The sequence below is a fragment of the Quercus lobata genome, chromosome 4 (assembly GCF_001633185.2).
Source record: "Quercus lobata isolate SW786 chromosome 4, ValleyOak3.0 Primary Assembly, whole genome shotgun sequence".
NCBI lineage: Eukaryota > Viridiplantae > Streptophyta > Magnoliopsida > Fagales > Fagaceae > Quercus > Quercus lobata.
The window spans coordinates 13,244,088-13,263,242 of NC_044907.1; the positions used below are offsets into that span (position 1 = coordinate 13,244,088).

The following is a 19,155-nucleotide window of genomic DNA, read 5'->3' on the forward strand; positions in this document are numbered from 1 at the left end:
CTATTCTCATTAGTCACGGTAGAAAATTTTAATGATACAACATTGTAGCAAATGATATCCAAATTTATGCCATTTTTTCACCCGTAACATTACAAAAGTCGCAATTTATAGATTTGCAAGCGGTCTCTTCATCCAAGATATGCTGCTGGTGGGACATTGTACGCTGTAATAGATGTAATCAGAGATAAGCAAAACATGTATAAATCCATATTGCGATTTATAATAAACGACTGTAAGTAAAACAACTTTTATCTTATTTTTCAGAAATGTGAAAGCAACTTAAGCCGTAGATCACAGTGACCTCCAGTGAACCATTACAAATCAAAACTATAAAAACAAAAAGGAATGATTTCGTTTTTATTTAAGTCTAAAATAAGTTGAACAATGTGTGTTTGGATTAACATTTGTAGTAAACTTATTTGTTTATTTTTTAAAAGTTGTACACAGTAAGTATGATTATATATAAATAACTTAGGCTAATCTACCAACTCATTATCAAAAAAGGCTTCATATATAAAGAGTTTCTTACCTCCACACTTAGACCCAGGGGGCAGTGGCCTGCCACAGAACTTTGCTACAAAGACCACTTTGTTCATATCAAGTGCCTTCAGAGTCTCACTGGTCACTTGGCTGCATGCACAAGGAATGTTTGCTTTTTGGACAACAGCGCAGCATTGTGGAGATGGATCTACCCTTGGCGCATTCCTTAAAACGAACATACCACAGTTGTTTACCAAATTCACCACATCAGCTTTACAACCTTGGCCAACAACCATGTTGTTGTCACTGGGAAAGAGAATCCCAGTAATGGCAAAGAAAGCCAAAAGGAAGATGTTGGTATAGAAGTGCATTGCCATATCTCTCTCTTTGAATGTATGTGTATGCTGGTTTGGTCCATTGAGTTGGTGAGAGGTGGTTTTTATAGGGAATAGGAGGGAAAGATTAGGATGAAACTTACCATTTGGGGAGTTGAGTCTTTCAAGGAACACAACAGAAAATCATAAAAAATTTAGGAAATAGGAGGGAAAGATTGGGATGAAACTTACCATTTTAGGAGTTGAGTCTTTCGAGAAACACAACAGAAAATCATAAAAATTTCACAACATTTCCAAATTAGAATACTACCTCACACATAGATTATTGAAAATAAATAAATCAATTGCACATTGTGATGGACCATGTGTAAGGCAGTAGGCTAATTTAAAATTTTTGTGAATTTGTAATAAGCTTTCATTGTGTCCCTAGCTTTTTTGCATTAAAATTGGAATCATTTTGTCCAGAAACCTGTGTTACTTACCATTTGTGGAGCGAGTCTTTCGAGGAAAACAAAAAAAAAAAAAATCATAATGATTCCACAATATTTTCAAATTAGAATACTACCTCATACATAGGTTATTGAAAATAATTAAGTTAATTGTGCATTGCAATGGATCATGTGTGAGGCAGGAGGCTAATTTTAAATTGTCATGAATTTGTAATAAAATTTCATTGTGTCCCTAGCTTTATTGCATTGAAATTGGAATCATTTTGTGCAGAAACCTATGTTACTTACCATTTGGAATCATTTTTACTTACCATTTGAGGAGTGAGTAATTTATTGCATTGAAATTTGAATTAATTTGTGCAGAAACCTAAGTTAGTTACCACTTGAGGAGCGAGTCATTTATTGCATTGAAATTGGAATCATTTTGTGCGGAAACCTGAGTTACAATTTGAAGAGTGAGTCATTTATTGCATTGAAATTGGAATCATTTTGTGTAGAAACCTGCGTTACTCACAACTGAATAAATATATAAATAATCATATTTATAATTTATGAGAGCATAATCACATGTAATTGATCCAATTTTTTTATTATGTAAAAATACAATTAGCAAAATGTTTCTTTTACAATAACTGGAAAAATTATAATTGCTTTCTTGTAGTTTGGTTTTATTGCAATTTAAACAATCTACAAACTTTTGTTATATATGACTCTCTTAAAGTTTGAATTAAAATGAAAATTGTTAGGATTCCGTTCAATTTATATATTTTGCAATGGTGAATATAAAAATTCCATTTTTTGTTTGGCCTAATCACAAGTTTTCCCGATTGCTACATTTTGACCCCACTAAAGTATGATTTTTTCTTTCTTTCAATATTCGATAGTTACAACAATGAAGAGGATAATTCAAATGTTTGTTATTCTAATAAAGAAGAACATTCTATGCCATCATGAGTTTCAAGACTCTTCACCCTAAAGTTTGGATTAAAATAAAACTGTTAGGGATACTGTTAGGTTCTAAGACTTTATGAACTAATGTATTAGAATTTCAATTTGTAATATGTTGGCAAACCATGATCAATACATAGAGTTTAGGTTTAGGCTTGCTCAAAGTGTGTTTAATTGTAAATTGGAATCGAAGTGATTGTAGAAAGTATTGGACAAAATCTGCAAGGCTCGATCGATCAAAAATTAGATTCGATTGAACGAAACTCGTGCAAATTTAATTTTTTGCAGAATTTCCAATTAAGCCCAAGCCCATATAACGTGAAGGGTTTTGTGTTTTACTTCAAGAATAAAAGGAAAAACCCTAGTTACGTTTTAGAAATCTTTGGAGAGGTGTGTGTTGAATCTTCTGTGAGATCTAGAGGTGTTTACCTTCATACACACACATAGAGTTGTCAAGATCAAGATTCACCTCAAGAACTTGATGCTCTCTTCAGTTGTTGCACAAAGAACTTTAAAGAAGATTTGAAACCTTTGAATGGAGTCTCAAAGTCACAAGTAGGAGAACTTGTGGTTGCTGTGGATCAAAGAAAGAAATTGTTAGTGGACTCGTAGCTGTCACGTGGTTGTGGTAGTAAGTTTTCTACTCGAGGTAGCAATAGGATGTTAGTTTTCTAAGTTCTATTGTAAAAATTTCAATTCTTTCATAGTGAATCTGTTTTACCTTGAGGATAGTTAGGTTAAATCCTCCCCAGGTTTTTTATCGGTTAGGTTTTCCTAGGTTATCATATCGTTGTGTTCTTTATATTTTCGCATTATTTGCATGATATGATTTATTATGTTAACCTAGAACTGAATAATTTATCTAAGTAATCACTTGACTAAATAATTAGATTAATCAACTTGTGCTAAGGGGTCTAAAAATGTATAAGTGGTATCTGAGCAGGTTAACTCTTGTGTTTAGATCTTTTGATTTAAGAGTTGATCATTGAACCCTGTTATCATGGAACATGGTCACTCTCTTGTGATCCCATCTTATTTTGATGGGAACAACTATGTCTACTGGAAAGTAAGGATGAAAGCATTCCTGAAATCTATTGATAAAAGAGTATGGAACTCCGTTGAACACAGATGGGAGAAATTGACTACTACTGTTAGCGAGTGGTCAACTTCTCAAAAAGAGTTAGTTGCTTCTAATAGCAAAGTCATGAATGCTATTTTTAATACTGTTTCTATGGAGGAATTCAAGAGAATCTCAAATGTTGAAGTTGCTCATACTGCATAGAATATTCTCCAAACTGTGCATAAAGGCACAAAGGAAATTAAGATTAATAAATTGCAGTAGTTAACTATTAGATTTGAAAGCATTAGAATGTCTGATGATGAGTGCTTTGATGAATTCTATGCTAAACTTAATGATCTTGTTAATTCTGCTTATAATTTGGGTGAAATTTATGATCAACCTAAGATTGTTAGGAAGATTCTTAAATCCTTAACTGAGGACTTTAGACCCAAAGTGACAGCCATTACAGAAAGCAAGGATGTGGACTCCATCTCTGTTGATGAGCCAGTAGGATCTCTCTAGTCCTATGAGCTAGACCTATCCAAAACAAACAAATCCAAATCAATGGCTCTTAAGTTAATTGATGATGTTGATGGGAATGGATTTGATGATGAACTCTCTTCTACAGAGATTGCATATCTTGCCAAGAACTTTAGAAATTTTCTTAGAAACAACAACAGAAGGGCAAAAGGTAAAAACAATACTGAACCTAGGAATTTTAAAAGGAATGAATCAACTAAAGTTGACAATACTAATAAATCAAAAGAGAAAGTTGGTCAAACCTCTAGTAATTCTCTAGGTCAACAATGTTTTGGTTGTCATGGGTATGGTTATGTGAAATCTGAATGTCCTACATTCTTGAGGTCAAAGGGTAAAGTTATGGTTATAATCCTTAGTGATGATGAAATTTCTAATCACGAGTCTGGTAGTGATGAAGATGGAAACTTCATTGCATTCACAGCTACTGCTGTAGTTGATGAAAGTGTTGTGGTTGAAGAGAACCCTTTTGATGAGGAACTCTCTGAGTGTGCTAACTTGCAAGAAACTTTTAATAAGCTATGCAAGGTTGCTGCAAAGGATGTTGTGAGTGTAAACTTAGGTTTAAAGAAGATTGCCTCCCTTGAACTTGAAGAGAAAAATTTGTTGCTGAAATTGCTTAATGCTAATAATTTGATTGATAAGGTGAATACTGAAAATATGATGTTGCTTAATAAGATTAAGAACTTAGAACTAGAATTATCAATTGCTAGAGATAAATAGGTCTACTAGTTCTAAACTTGATCACAAGTTGAGTGTTCAGAAATCTCCCTTAGACAAAACAGGTCTAGGTTTTGTCGATAGCATCTCAGTGTTTGAAACTCATTCCATAAACTTTGTTTTTTCTTCTGGGCCCCCCAAGAGTAAGACTGTCAAACCAGTAGAAGTTACACCACTTCCTAAGAAGATTAGGGTTGATTTTAAAGAGTCTAAGCCTAAAAATCCTAACCTTCCTAAGGATAAGAAGCATGATAGACATTTGTAGGTTTGTCATTTTTGTGAAAAGGTTGGGCATACTCACTCAAACTGTTTCAAATTGCAAGCTGCAAAGCAAGCAAATAAGCCAAGAGTACCTGTGCCTCAAGCACAAGATCTTATGGTACTTATTGGTGAGTTGGTAAAGGTTTTAAACCTTTATACCAATCCTGGAGTTACACATCATTCTAATATGTATAATAACTCTAAAGCCAAAGTTTCATCTAAGAAGTTTTAGATGCAAAAGGCTTAATCTAATCGAGTCTTTTTGATATGGTCCTTGTACTTCATCTCAATACTCTTTGTGACCATTCTTCATTTAACGTTTTGTTTCTTTTTGTTTTTAGGATTTGCATTGTATAACATCCATGCATTTCATATTTGGTTGTTTTGTTATTATTAAAAAAAAAAAAAAAAAAAAAAGAAGAAAAGGAAAGAAGGAGAAAGGAGAGGTATGTTTTGTATTATATATCTTGGATTTATAGTTAAGGTTGGCCATGTTTGTTTCATAACATGCTTGTATACCTTGTTTAGCTTGGATGAGTGTTTTTTTTTTTTTTTTTTTTTTGCACTTTGCTAGTTTTAGCTATGTAGTGTATGTTGTGTGAGAGTTGTTTATAGTTTTTGATCACATGATCTTGATTTTGAAGTAGCATGCTTTTGATTGTTAGGACTAGAAAATCCCAAAAGAAAGACATAAATAACCATCTCATCATTGTTTACTAGCTAATCATGAGCATCTTAGTGCATATCGTAAGATTTTGTGTTTGAGAAAGTGTAGCACATGTACATTAAAAAAATAAGGTGTAGTCTTGGAATAATAATAAAATTTGTGTGTACATTATTTGGCTATAATAAAGATTACACAAAGAAATAAAATTGGTGTGTACATTAATCTGGCTAAAATAACAATTTCACAATGAAATAAAAATGATGTGTACATTATGAGGCTAAATAAAAAAAATTACATGAATGCAAGCTTGTTTTCTAGGAGATGTGAGAGTTATATGATGCAACTCTTTAGGTAATAGTCACTTTCAAACTTATATGATGAATAATGTAGAAATTGTGATTGATTGCTATCTACATATCACTTCACATGTATCTCATGCTATTACTAGTTGCACACACTACACAAGTTATTCTTTGCTAAACTTAGTACATGAAATTGTGTGTGAAGTTGGTATGGCCATCCAAGATTATATGTTCCATGATTTGATACAAAACATGTTTATTGATTGTGTTTTGGGGACAAAAAGTGTAAAAGTCTTGTTTTTGGAAGATCTGGGTTGAATTTAAATGTTTTTGAAAAACTTTTACACTCATAATCATGCATTTCATTCATGAAATAAATTGGTTTGAGTGGCTTTTGCATAAAACTTCCTTTTTTTTCAAAAATTTCAATTTTCCAGATTTTTGATCAATCGAATGTATTTTTCGATTTGATTGAAAATACATTAAAAAATTTGGTTTGAATCTACTTGGCTCTATTGGTGCTCGATCAATCGAATCTATTTTTCGATTGATCGAACCCCAATTTCGACTGATTGAAATTCAAAAGTTAAGTCTTTTAAAAAGCTTCACCTTCACATGTTCTTCACTATTTCAAAAGTTTTTCAGACTTTTTCTCTCTTTCTCACTTTGACCGATCCAATCTAAGGGATTTTTGTTTTTTTCTTCCACAAATTGCTCCAAGGTTTTTGTTCTCAAGCATTGGTAAGACCTTTATACCCTTTCTTTTTCAATTTAATTACATGTTTCATGCATTTTTCTTTAAAATTTTCGAACATAGGAAATTTGGGATTTTTATTTTCAGGTTGTTTTTAAACATATTTGATCACTAGGTTTTTGTTCTTAGTTCATATACAAGTGGTTCCCATGCATTAATTTGATCAATTTTGTGATTTGAGGAGAATTGAAAATTCTAGGGCTTGGAACTTTGAGAAATTGGAGTTTTTGTTCAATTGGACTATAATTGATGAAATTGACTTGTGTAATTGATGGATTAATTCATTATATGATGTTTTATAACTAGTATAATGGTTAATTGATCAATTTTGTTTAATTTCTGAAATTGGGTTTTTCAAAATTTGGGGTTTTTGGATTAAAACTCTATGTTCAAGTAAATTGTTGGTTTAGAAAGTGATATTGAACAAATCTTAATGCATTAGAGCATGCATCATATGTGCATTCATAACATGCACCATATAGATTGTTATTTGTTGTTATTTTTGTGCTCTAACCCTCTCTAATGTAGTCTGCTCTTGGTTTTTTGTTTTGTTTTTTGTTTTCCTTTCCTCTAATCTCTTAGCATCATGGTTAGGAAGACTAGGGCTAAGAAAACCTCTACCCAATCCTCTTCTGCCTTTCAAAGTGATAGGTTTCAGTTTGAGAAAAACCAAGAAGCTTATGAGAAGCTAATTGTGTTTAGACCTATTTAGGCTGAGCGTAGGGTTCTCCTAGATGAGGTGGATCCAGAAATTCATAGGAACTTTTGGGCGTAGGGGTTGGTTACCACTCTTAGAGGTAGAGCATCCTTCTTTGGCTGCATTGATTAGAGAGTTCTACTCGACCTCTCTGTCCACTCCGATGATTCCAACATTCAGTTTGTGAAGAGTTGGATAAGGGGTCAAGATTATGTTATTACTCCTGATGTCATGGCCTCTACTCTTGGTGTACCTTTGGTACAGTATCCTATGTACCCTTACACAGAGTCTCCTCCTCTTGATGACATCGTGTCCTTCATCATTTGTACTTCCATTAGTTGGGGTACTGATCCTAGGGTTACCTCTACTGAGCTTACTAAGCTCAATTATTATTATTTTTTTCAGGATTTCTTATCTTTGTATTTGGCATATCTCTCATCTTCATACTATCCCCATTGAGAGATGTCACTCTCGTCACTAATGCTTCTATGAGTTTTCCCACTCTTTTCATTTGCTCACTTGTTAAGGTTCATAGGAGTAGTGCCAAATCTCATGGCTTGTTCTTTCAGTCTTTATTCATAGGATTCTTTGGGACTTAGGATTAGAAAACTTTCCCGTATCTGAGCTGATACGTATCATAGCTCCTATAGGTGCCACTTTCCTTAGGCAAAGAGCAACTCAGTTGAAAGCTAGCTCTAAGCACCCTAGAGTGGAGTCTTCTATAAGTGATGCATCTTAGCCTCCTCCTTCTGGTGACCTTTCTGCTGAGGTGTATGTAGACCCTACAGCTGCTATGGATCCTCCAACATCTACATCGAGCGACTCTTCCTTGTGTAGTATGCTGGATACTGTTATGACCATTCAAGCAGCGCATGGATAGCTTCAATTGGATGTGTTCAATGAGCTTCATGCTTGTGAGAGTCTCTTTTTGGACAATGTCCAAGCCTAAGCTGAAGCGAGGACCCCAAGGCCTCCTGTTGTAGTTTAAAGGGACTGGACTTGGTTCACCGCAGCTAACTAGGCTGTTTTACAAACCAAGTGGGGCACATAGTAAGAATCCTACAATACATACATACTAGCAAGTAAGAATATATGTATTGAACAACAAGAAAACAGTAAAGGAAGACAATTTAATAAAGAAACACACAAAATAATTGTTAAGGATCCTTAAATTAGTATGAAATATTTCATTATTTTCTCTTAATTGTGAATTACAATGTGCTCACTATGATGTGTTACAAAGTCCAAATAAGCTCAAAAATTACAAACTTAGATGGCTATCTAAGCCTCTAAGACTTGCAAAGTTTGAATCCCTTTGAATCCAAGTATATTCTATAGTAGCTGTTCTGGGATACTAGGCATTGTTTTTCTACTTTCTTTGAGTTTTAGACAGTGTTTTCTCAATGATTCTGTTATGATTCTCTATTGCTGAAAAAAAAAAATGAATCCCTAATGTTGGCTGCTTCCCCCCCTTTTATAGTGTCATTCTAGGGTTCGGGGTACCACTGATTCTTCCCCCTTGGCTCCCTGGGTACCAAAGTCTCTATTATGCCTGCCATTTTGATGGTTGGCTCTTTCCCTATTTCTCATAGTTTTCCTCTTTTAGTGCTGTTTCCCTAAAAGCCATTTGTTGACTTTCCATTCCGGGGTGTCCTTGGAAAGCTGATCCTCAATCTCTCTTCTTTCAAGGCTTCTTACCTTTTAGACTCAGTTTTTGGCCATCCTTCCTTTTTGTTATTTTTCCCAAGTGAGCCGAATCCATCCCTGCCAGGTTGAAGGTTTTCCCAGCTACTTCCCCTAATGGTTCTTCTTCTTGGGTTCCCTAAGGTACCAACCTTTTGTTCACGAGTTGTTGCTCTCCAAACCTTCTAGTTCTTTGCTGCATCACTGGGTGCTTAAGAATGACATATCTTCCCTTCGTTTCTTGTGTTTCATGGAACCCCTTTTGAGTTGTCTCAATCCCACTTCAACTGTGCTACGCATCCCGAGGATCCCGAACCTTTGGCAGCCTCTGGGGATCCTGGCCTAGTCCATTCCACTGGACTCTTTCTTTTTATCCTCTGATCTTGGTGGGCTTGGCCCTTTTCTTTCTTCCCTTTGTTTCATGGGCTCTTAGGCCTATCCCTTCATGGATTTTGGGCTTCAAGTCTTTTGGGCTTGCCATCCTTTTTTCCTTGTGGTGGGCTCAACCTTTTTAATATCACCTTCCATGGGATTGGCCCATTGTGTAATTTCTTTGGGCCTTGGTGTTACGATTTTTTTTAGACCTCAACAATGCTTTACAAGCATATTTGGTGGTTGCTAGAGGTTCTACTCCACAAGCTCCACCCTTTGATGAGTCATGATTGCCCTTTGGCAATTCATTACAAAAAGGCGGAGTACATACATATGGAGATAGGGGGAGTTTTTTTTTTTTTTGGTAGATTGTATCTAGGTTTTTTTTTTTGATGTATTCGGTTTATTTTGGCTTATGATTTCATTTTGGCATGATATATGGGTTGTATAGGTTAGGGGGAGACATTATGTTTATGTATTTTTATGTTTTTATTGTTTCTTGTTTCACATATGGTACATTGATTATTGATTTATATTATGAGGTTATTCATGGTATATGTCTTTTATTTTATGTTTTGTGAAATCAAGAAGTTTATTTTGTTTTATTTGTATTTTCCACAAATGCGTTTACGTGTTTGTTTAGTGTTTCAGGAATTTATAGGTTAATTCAGTCGTGGCTGCTGTCTACTTTTGCAACTGAGAGATAGTGGTTTAGGTTGAAATGTAATTAGGGCTTTTTAAATTGAATGGGCTGTTTTTACTCTGAGCATTTTATTTTTGTAATGTGTTTTGTCACGGATTGCCAAAAGGAGAGTTTATTAGGTTCTAAGACTATAGGAACTAATGTATTAGAACTTCAATTTGTAATATGTTGGTAAACCATGATCAAAACATAGAGTCTCGGTTTAGGCTTGCTCAAAGTGTGTTTAATTTTAAAATTGGAATCGAGTGATTGCAGAAAGTATTGGACAAAATTTGCAAGACTCGATCGATCAAAAATTATATTCTATTGAACGAAACTCGTGCAAATTTATTTTTTTGCAGAATTTCCAATAAGCCCAAGCCCATATGACGTGTAGGGTTTTGTGTTTTACTTTAAGAATAAAAGGAAAAACCCTAGTTACGTTTTAGAAATCTTTGAAGAGGTGTGTGTTGAATCTTCTATGAGATCTAAAAGTGTTTACCTTCATACACACACATAGAATTGTCATGATCAAGATTCACGTCAAAAATTTGAAGATCTCTTTAGTTGCTGCACAAAGAACTTTAAAGAAGATATGAAACCTTTGAGTAGAGTCTCAAAGTCACAAGTAGGAGAACTTGTGGTTGCTATGGATCAAAAAAAGTAGTTCGTGGACTCGGAGTTGTCACGTGGTCGTGATAGTAAGTCTTCTACTAGAGGTAGTAATAGAATGTTAGTGGTCTAAGTTATATTGTAAAAACTTCAATTCTTTCATAATGGATATGTTTTACCTTGAGAATAGTTAGGTTAAATCTTCCCCAAGTTTTTTACCGGTTAGACTTTCCTGGGTTATCATATTGTTGTGTTCTTTATATTTTTGCATTATTTACATAATATGATTTTATTGTGTTAACCTGGAACTGAATAATTTATCTAAGTAATCATTTGACTAAATAACTAGGTTAATCAACTTATGATAACGAGTCTAAAAACGTACATATAGTTTGGATGACACCCTAACGATTCTCTTTAATCTAAACCTTGGGGATCAAATAAAGAAGAACATTCTATTGCGAAATGACCTCCACATCTTGAAAGTTCAAATATGTGTATAAACAACCTTGAACGTTTAGACCCCCAAATTACAACTTAACCAATTCAAGCATTATGTCAAACAACTAGTGTGCGGAAAATAAACATAAGCTATAATATGGAATTGGAAAAACTATCTAAGCCAAATTAAAATCACAACCCACAGCAGATAATAAAAGGCAAAGATAAAAGGAAAGGAAGATGCAAACACAAAGACAACAGGCGATATGTTATCGAAGAGGAAACCGAAGCCCTCGGCGTAAAACCTCTCCGCCGCACTCCAAGCGGTAAACAATCCATTAGAAAATGTAGTTGGGATACATGGACAGCAATAAACCCTCCAAGCCTAATCTACCCAGTGCACCTAAGCCCTCCAAGCTTCTTGCTCCAACGAGGTTGCGCCGAACCTTTTTCTTTTCTAGCTTCCCGGATTCCGCTACTAGACCGTAGCATCAACCAATGTAGATTGGTTCCTTCCTAACTGCTTCCCAGAAATCCAAACAGCCCTCTCACAGTGATGAATATGGTGAAAACAAGGTTTGGTAAAATGCCTCTCAAGGATTTGACAATAAAGAGGAAGAGAGTTGAGGAATTTGAAGAGACTCTAATATATAGATTGTGGGTGAATTAATCTTGTTTTTCTTTAGGGTTTCTCCCTTAAAATTCTCTCTAGAAGCTCTCTTACATTTGTGGGTAAAAGGGGTATTTATACTGGAGTGAGAGAGGAATGTGAAACGTCAGGATTTACAAAACAGGGGTGGTTCGTGGCTTGACCTCGCGACTTGACTGAGTCGCGAGATCCAGTCGCGAGATAACCGTATGGCCAGTTGTCCTGTTTTGTCCTGTAGTGCTCCAGCTAGCATGACTGTTCACCTTCTGGCATGCTTGGCACGTGTGCTGCGTCTGGCGGTTTGCAGCCGTGAGTCACCCGCGAGGCCAAGCCGCGAGTCTCTGTTTTCTTGCACACTCTTGAGCAAACTTCACTCTATCTCACTCACTACCCTTACAACAAACCCACCTAAATACAGGGTTACTAAGTGCTGAAATACAAGCAAATTTGGCACGGAATAAAGCCAATAAAATGGTTGATTAAATTCAACCTTACACATCTGGTACTAGAACACTGTTTAAATTTTTACAATATGCTACATTAATATCATCAAATTTAAAGCAGCATTGTAGCATCATGCATTTGTTATTTTCTCTCTTTTAAAAAAAAAAAATTATTATTCAACCTTTCTCTATCCTTAATCACATTCTATCTCTCTCATCTCTCTCATCTCTCTATAGAAACTTAATTTCACATTGTCCTAAAATCAGATCTCTTGTCAAATCCGCCACAAGAGAAGCATTGTTTTATTATTGTTAGTTTTTTTCCCCAATTAGCATTATTTTTAAGAAACGCACTTGTATGTTTGTATCTTATTTACAAACATATTAGTCCTGCCATATCTTATTGAAACACACAAACACAGACTAATTAATGCACTCACATACTACACCCCACATTTCAAGATAATATTTAAATTATTTATTGACACATAGTTTTATATACACCTGAGTGACTTTTACGATAAATATTTTAAGCAGCATTTGAACGAAAACCTGTTAATTGTTTCTTAACTCATACTTTAAAGAAGTTAAAAATAACATTTAAAAGACGAGAGCCTTATTCAATTGACATTTTTTTCTTTGGTATTTTTAGCAGAGATATTCATAGTTCAAACCTTCCCTCTTCCAACTATCGAACTATCAAAAAAAGAAAAAGAAATTAAAAGTTTAAGAACTAAATAATAGTAGGGGAAAATTTGTAATTTTGTTTTATTAGATTCTGAATGATAAGTGATAAGCCCTTCACCTTACCTTTTATTAATTATCTCTTACCCCATTCTCTCCAAATTAACATGAATATGTGCATCATTGCTCTTGACTTTAGAGCCCCGTGGAACTCCCAAACTATGAAAGAGATGGTGCATAACTTCTCACAAACATAGTGCTATCAAACATGTGGGTTTTAGTTAATTCAATTAATAAAGTTTCTGATTGTTAAATAAGATATTTGAGGTTCAATCACCCGCCTACACCAAAAACCGATTGGTGTTTTGGTCTAATCAGGGGCGGAGCCATGTAGTGGTTTGGGGGGGCCCCAGCCCCTGCAAAAAAAAAAAAAAAAAAAAAAAAAAAATCCATTAGAGTAGGTAGAAAAAAAAATTGGGCCCCCCCCCCCCCCCCAAATGCCCAATTCTCAACTATTCTCCCAAGCCCAGCTCAAATATACTCCCAAGCCCAGCTTTATTTTTAGGCCTTATCACCTTATATACTCCAAATAAAACAAGCTGGCCCGCTCAAATCCAAACACTAAAAACAAAATTTCACTCTCTTCATCTCGAAAAATCCACCCACTGACCCACGGAATCCCTTTCTTTACTTCTTATTCTTTTGTTTTGTCTTCTTTGATACACTTTCATTTGCACTGGTACCTTTGCCTACCTCCCAGCCCCCAAAACTCCAGTCCTCTTTACTCACAGTCCCGGGAAAAAAAAAAAAAAAAAATCCTAACCAATTTTTTCTTTCTTCATCAGCTTTAGTTTTGGAACTTGGTGACTACTTGGTGACTGGTGAATTTTCTGCTCTTTCCATTAGACATTCATCTCTTTTTAATGTCTTTTTTTGATTTTCTCAACTATCTACACCTAAATATTCACATGCTCTTTATATTTTCATAGATTTTTAGAGAAATACATAATTGAAGGCATGGGGAGATTGTTTGTGATGAGTCTTGAAGGGAAGATCTAAAGTTGAAGGCAGTCAGGCAGAGGCAGTAGGCATTGCCATATGGGTGACCCATCTTTGCACTTTGTGCAGACAAAGTTTCTAAGGTAAAATTGTTTTGATTTATTACCTATTTTTGATTAGTTAGATATCATGTCGCTGTGAATGTGGCTATGGGTGTTGTTAAATTATTTGGTTTATGTTGTATACCAATACTCGTGTGTTTAATTTTTGTTTTTGTTTGAGGGGTTATTATTAATTAAAGTCGTATTAAAAATGGGTTGTATGTTTAAATTATAGTGGAAATTTTGTTTTTTCTTGAGAATGAATAACATCCATATAACTAAGTAAAAATTTCTAATTAAAATTTTATTTTTTAAACTTCTTTTCAGGTTTATTTTTGAGTCATATTCTTAAAGCTAAAAGAATTATGAGCAAACGAAAAAAAAATTGATGCATTCTTTAAGAAAAAAGATGTTAGAAATTCAGAAATTAGGACACCTGTGGCTGTAGAAACAAATGTTGATACTTCAATGCCTGATGAACACCCTGACCCCTCCAAATGTTCAAGAATTCAATCTGAAGAGATAGATCGTGATTCAGGATCACGTAAACAAATATGTAAATTCCCTATCAACAAACAAGATGAAATCCAACGAGCTTATCTCAAAGAATGTTCATATCAACCTAAAAATATAGACTATCCATACAACGATGATACTCATCGTCGTCGATTTCAACCTTCATGGTTCGAATCGGCCCCCCCATGTAAAAATTCCTAGCTACGCCCATGGGTCTAATGATAAAAAACTATTATCAGGCGTGGACACTATAGGTTGAAACTCTCTCAAAAAAAAAAAAAAAAAAATTACACAACTTGGGGTGTGAGTCTCCCAAACTCGCCCTCACCACAAACAAAATAAGAAAGAAGCGTGGCGCAATAATTTTGCTCTTCTCTCAACAGAAATCCTAACAAATAGTACTAGCAAGTAAACACAATAGCAGCGGTTAGTGGGTAACCCACTGAAATGATTATATCATTTTATTTTATTTAAGATATTGAGATTCAAACACCACTTACACCAATAACCAATTGGCATTTTGACTTGTTTATAACGAACAATTATCATGTAGTTAACGTAATATATATATATATATATATATATATATATCTGTGTGTGTATATAAATATATTTGTGTTTGTTAAAATTTTATTGTATCAATTAATAAGAAAAAGGACGTGTACAACTGTAACAGCCATTGACCCACTGACATGATTTTTACACTAAATTGTCCTTTTTTTCCTTTTTTTCTCTTTTTTTATTTATTTATTTATTTATTTTTTATGTTGGTAGAATTTAATCTTAGGACTCTTATCTGACAACCATAGACTTTTAAATAATGCCATTGATTTGTTCTTATGAATTAATTATATTAAATTTCCGATAATTCCAAAAGCTATGAAGATTCTCCATGTTAAGTTAACATTGTCCCAATGATCAGGAAATGATGGATTTAGAAATTTAATCTAACAAATTTATTCCATTGGCAAACTTAAATTCACACAAGTATTGATAGATATTTTTAGTAATAAAACATAGAAGCATATGATGTCCAAATTTATGTCATTTTTTCTTCTCTGACATTACATAAGTCATAGCTCCTAAATTTGCATCCAGTCACTTTATTTAACTTCATGCTATTGGTGGTGGTGATGGAACAGTGTAACCTGCAATAGATATAACAAGAGTTAAATAAAACATGTATAAACCCAAATTGCGATTCCATAAACGACTATGCAAAGCAACCCTTTTTTGTTTTTTCTACTCCAGAAAAGTAAAGCAACTCAAGCCATATATCTAAGAAAATACAAAAGGAATAATCTCATTTTTACCTAAGTCAAAATAAGTTCGAATATGTGTATTTGAATTAACTTATTATTGTTGAAAGTCTATTTATTTATTTCAATTATTTGATTATCTATACTACCATTTAAAGGACTTCTAAGCTATTTAAGCCGTGAACTCTGTCTTGAACATTTCAAAATATTCCCTCTTTGCTTATAAGTTTTCAATTAAGAAGGATAAATTTGTAAAATAAAAGCTCACAATTTAAAACCTCTCACTAAACCCACGTTCTTAGTAGTTTACAATATTGTTATCTCTTATTATTTTTGAAATTTAAACAGATGCACCTTATTTTCTCTCTTATCTTTGATCATTTTTTTAAAACTTAAACAGCCACACTCTATTCTTTTAATACAAAACTATGATATACTAATCCCAAAAAAATAAAAATAATTATAAAAGATGTTAAAAACTTTAAAAAATCGTACATAAGCAAATAACCAAAATAAAAAACTAATCCAAACTTATGCTAATTTGCCAACTCATCACCAAACAAAAAACATAAACACACAAAATTCATTTCCAATTACCATATGTGGAATAAAAGGAACACATAAATTGTGGAGAATAGGTTCATATATATATATATATATATATATATATATAGAGAGTTTTAAGAGTTTCTTACTTCCACAGGTGGTCCCAGGGGCCACTGGCCTGCCACAGTACTGTGCTACAAAGATCACTTTCTCCATGTCAATTATCTTCTCAACATCCTTGGTTACGTGCTGGCACACGCATGGCATGTCCGCCTTCTGGATAACACTACAGCATTGTTGAGATGGGTTCATCTTTGGCAAACTCTTCTGAACGTACATAGCACATTGAGCTACCAATCCCTGCATGTCACCTTGGCAATCGTCGCCAACAACCATGTTGTTGTTGTTCCCAGAGAACAGAATCCCAGTAATGGCGAAAGAAACCCAAGAGCAAGATGTTGGTATTGAAGTACATTGCCATATCTCTCTCTTTGAATGTATGTGTTTGCTGGTTTGGACCATTGAGTTGGTGAGAGGTGGTTTTTATAGGGAATAGGAAGGAAAGATTAGGATGAAACTTACCATTTGAGGAGTTGAGTCTTCCATGGAAACACAACAGATAATCAGAAAAATTTCACAACATTTCCAAATTAGAATACTACCTCACACATGGATTATTGAAAATAAATAAATCAATTGCACATTGTGATGGACCATGTGTAAGGCGCGGGCTAATTTAAAATTTTTGTGAATTTATAATAAGCTTTCATTGTGTCCCTAGCTTTATTATATTGAAATTTGAATCATTTTGTCCGGAAACCTTTGTTACTTACCATTTGTGGAGTGAGACTTTTGGGGAAAGAAAAAAAAAAAAAAACCATAATGATTTCACAATATTTTCAAATTAGAATACTACCTCACACATAGGTTATTGAAAATAATTAAATTAATTGCACATTGCAATGGATCATGTGTGAGGCAGTAGACTAATTTTTTTTTTTTTTTTTGATTCAAGATAGAATTTCTACTCTAGCCTAATCTAAGTGTATATGTGTGTGAAACTTTCTCCTGGAAACTTGAACCCTAGCCTTTGTCCCCCCCACACCTCACAAGCATTTATACTTGTGGAGTGACCACTACACTAAGGGTGTGCGGTGATACTAATTTTAAAATGTCATGAATTTGTAATAAAATTTCATAGTGTCCCTAGCTTTATTGCATTGAAATTGGAATCATTTTGTGCAGAAACCTATGTTAGTTACTGTAAGGACACGATTTGTAACGACCCATAGCAGTGTTGGATTCGTACGTAAAAAGGCCCAAACAATATCATTTGTAGAGTGTGGGTTTGAAAGGCTAGGCCTCAGTCACCAGACGGTGGGTTTTTCGTGGTATTCATACTTGATTAAGTCATTTTCGCCCTAGGAGTCTTTCTCCTAGAGGCGGGCTGGGAGGCTCTGGTTTTTGGCCATTTTTCCCAGCCTCTTTCTCTGGATTGCTTACTTTTCCTTTTATACTAGCCTGTGTTCCTTATCCTTTGTCCACATGTAGAATCGGCATTCTAAGATTGATACTTGTCCCATCAGCCCATACTCAGAGTGGTTGGGGGTGATTGTAAAGGCTGGAGAGTATGGTTCTGTCAGGTGCAGAGTATTGAATGGCAGTAAGGGCAGCTTTCCCTGGTCATTATACTTTCCAGCGTATCCTTTTCTATTGACACATATATTTTTAGATTTTTTCCCAAACTGTTTTCTATACCATTTTTGCCATTCTTTCCTGTGAGATCTCGGACATGCCGAGGACTGAATCGTCCTCGGCTGTGTCCCAAAGCTATTTTGTACTTGTATTACCAATCATGGGCTATAACCCTTCTCGGCTCGGGCCTTTAGACCCCAATGAATAAATGGACCAGGGCCACAAACTATTGGGCCCCACAATAACCCCTCAAAATCCTGTTGTCCGACCTCTTGGTTGGGAGATGAGGATTTTGGTAATGCCAAGCCTTTATTATGGCTCGTTTAACTCTGTCTTTCATTAATGCTAGTGTCTCTTCATTTACCCAGGAGACATACCGGTCTACGAGACATTCCTGTGAATTCATTCACAATGTGTCCCCACCGTTTGATTATCCGAAACGCGCCTTTAATGACTTCCATTTACGAGACTATTTAAATTCGACGGTTTGTTGACGATGTGGGAAGTGGAACGGGTACATTCTCGTTTATAAATTTTCTTGGAAATCTAGACAGATTAAATACCTCCCGTTCTACCCTACATATAAGAAGGAAGGCAAGAGGTTATTTCTCTTATACAGAGACCCTTTTAATCCTTCTGAAATCTGAAACACTTAGCTTCCTCCAGAGTTTACTTTATCCGCTAGTTGCATCTTAACTGGTGATACATTCGAGATAGGAGCAAGTAATGAAAGAACTATACCCTTCCCAGAAATACCATGTTCTCGTGAAGCTCAAAATGGTTCGGTCAGGGCAGGGATGGCAGAGACTCAAGATCCTTCTTACCCTCCTTTCAGCCAAAATCCGAAATAGGGGCTCGTCGCGTCAAACTTTTGGCACGACTGAGCTGGCGTCACCCATTATCAGTACCAGCCGCTCTCTTACGAGCATAGCTAACATGGCACCAGCGTGTTAGGAGTCAGGACTGATGTAGGGACAAAGTATCCCTGCTTCTTCCTCTCTTCCTTCATTGGTGCCTCCTTTGGCCTCTCTTTCTTCTTCTTTTCACCGCCAGATCCATCCTGGCGCTTTTCCTTCTTCCTCTTCTTCTCCTCCTTCTTTCTCTTCATCTCCTCCTTCTTTCTCTTCATCTCCTCCATCTTCTTCTGAAGAAGGCCCTCCTCTCAATATGGGCGCTACTGGGACAGAGTTTGAAAGGATTTCGGAGACGAGTTTAAAAAGACATCTGACTGTTTATTTGTTATATTGTTGTTGTTTTCCTTTT

General features: G+C 35.0%; 1 protein-coding gene and 1 long non-coding RNA gene across 2 annotated transcripts; both read right to left on the reverse strand.

Moving 5' to 3' along the window:
* LOC115986500 lies at window positions 1-905 on the reverse strand. The gene is made up of 3 exons (XR_004090755.1): window positions 718-905; window positions 530-605; window positions 1-163 (listed from the first exon to the last, which is right to left on the reverse strand). It is a non-coding gene; the product is annotated as an uncharacterized LOC115986500 (long non-coding RNA).
* A 14,600-nt stretch (window positions 906-15,505) lies between these two features.
* Window positions 15,506-16,719, reverse strand: LOC115984630. The gene is made up of 2 exons (XM_031107653.1): window positions 16,347-16,719; window positions 15,506-15,540 (listed from the first exon to the last, which is right to left on the reverse strand). The coding sequence occupies exons 1-2, from the start codon at window positions 16,717-16,719 to the stop codon at window positions 15,506-15,508; spliced, it is 408 nt and encodes a 135-aa protein (XP_030963513.1).
* Window positions 16,720-19,155: the final 2,436 nt, after the last annotated feature.

Bases quoted from the DNA above. Each gene is read 5' to 3' on its own strand.
- LOC115984630 (XM_031107653.1), bottom strand. From the start codon at position 16,719: ATGGTCCAAACCAGCAAACACATACATTCAAAGAGAGAGATATGGCAA. The intron at 15,541-16,346 runs GTAAGAAACTCT...TATCTATTGCAG, and splicing joins CCCTGGGACCACCTGTGGAA to GTTACACTGTTCCATCACCA.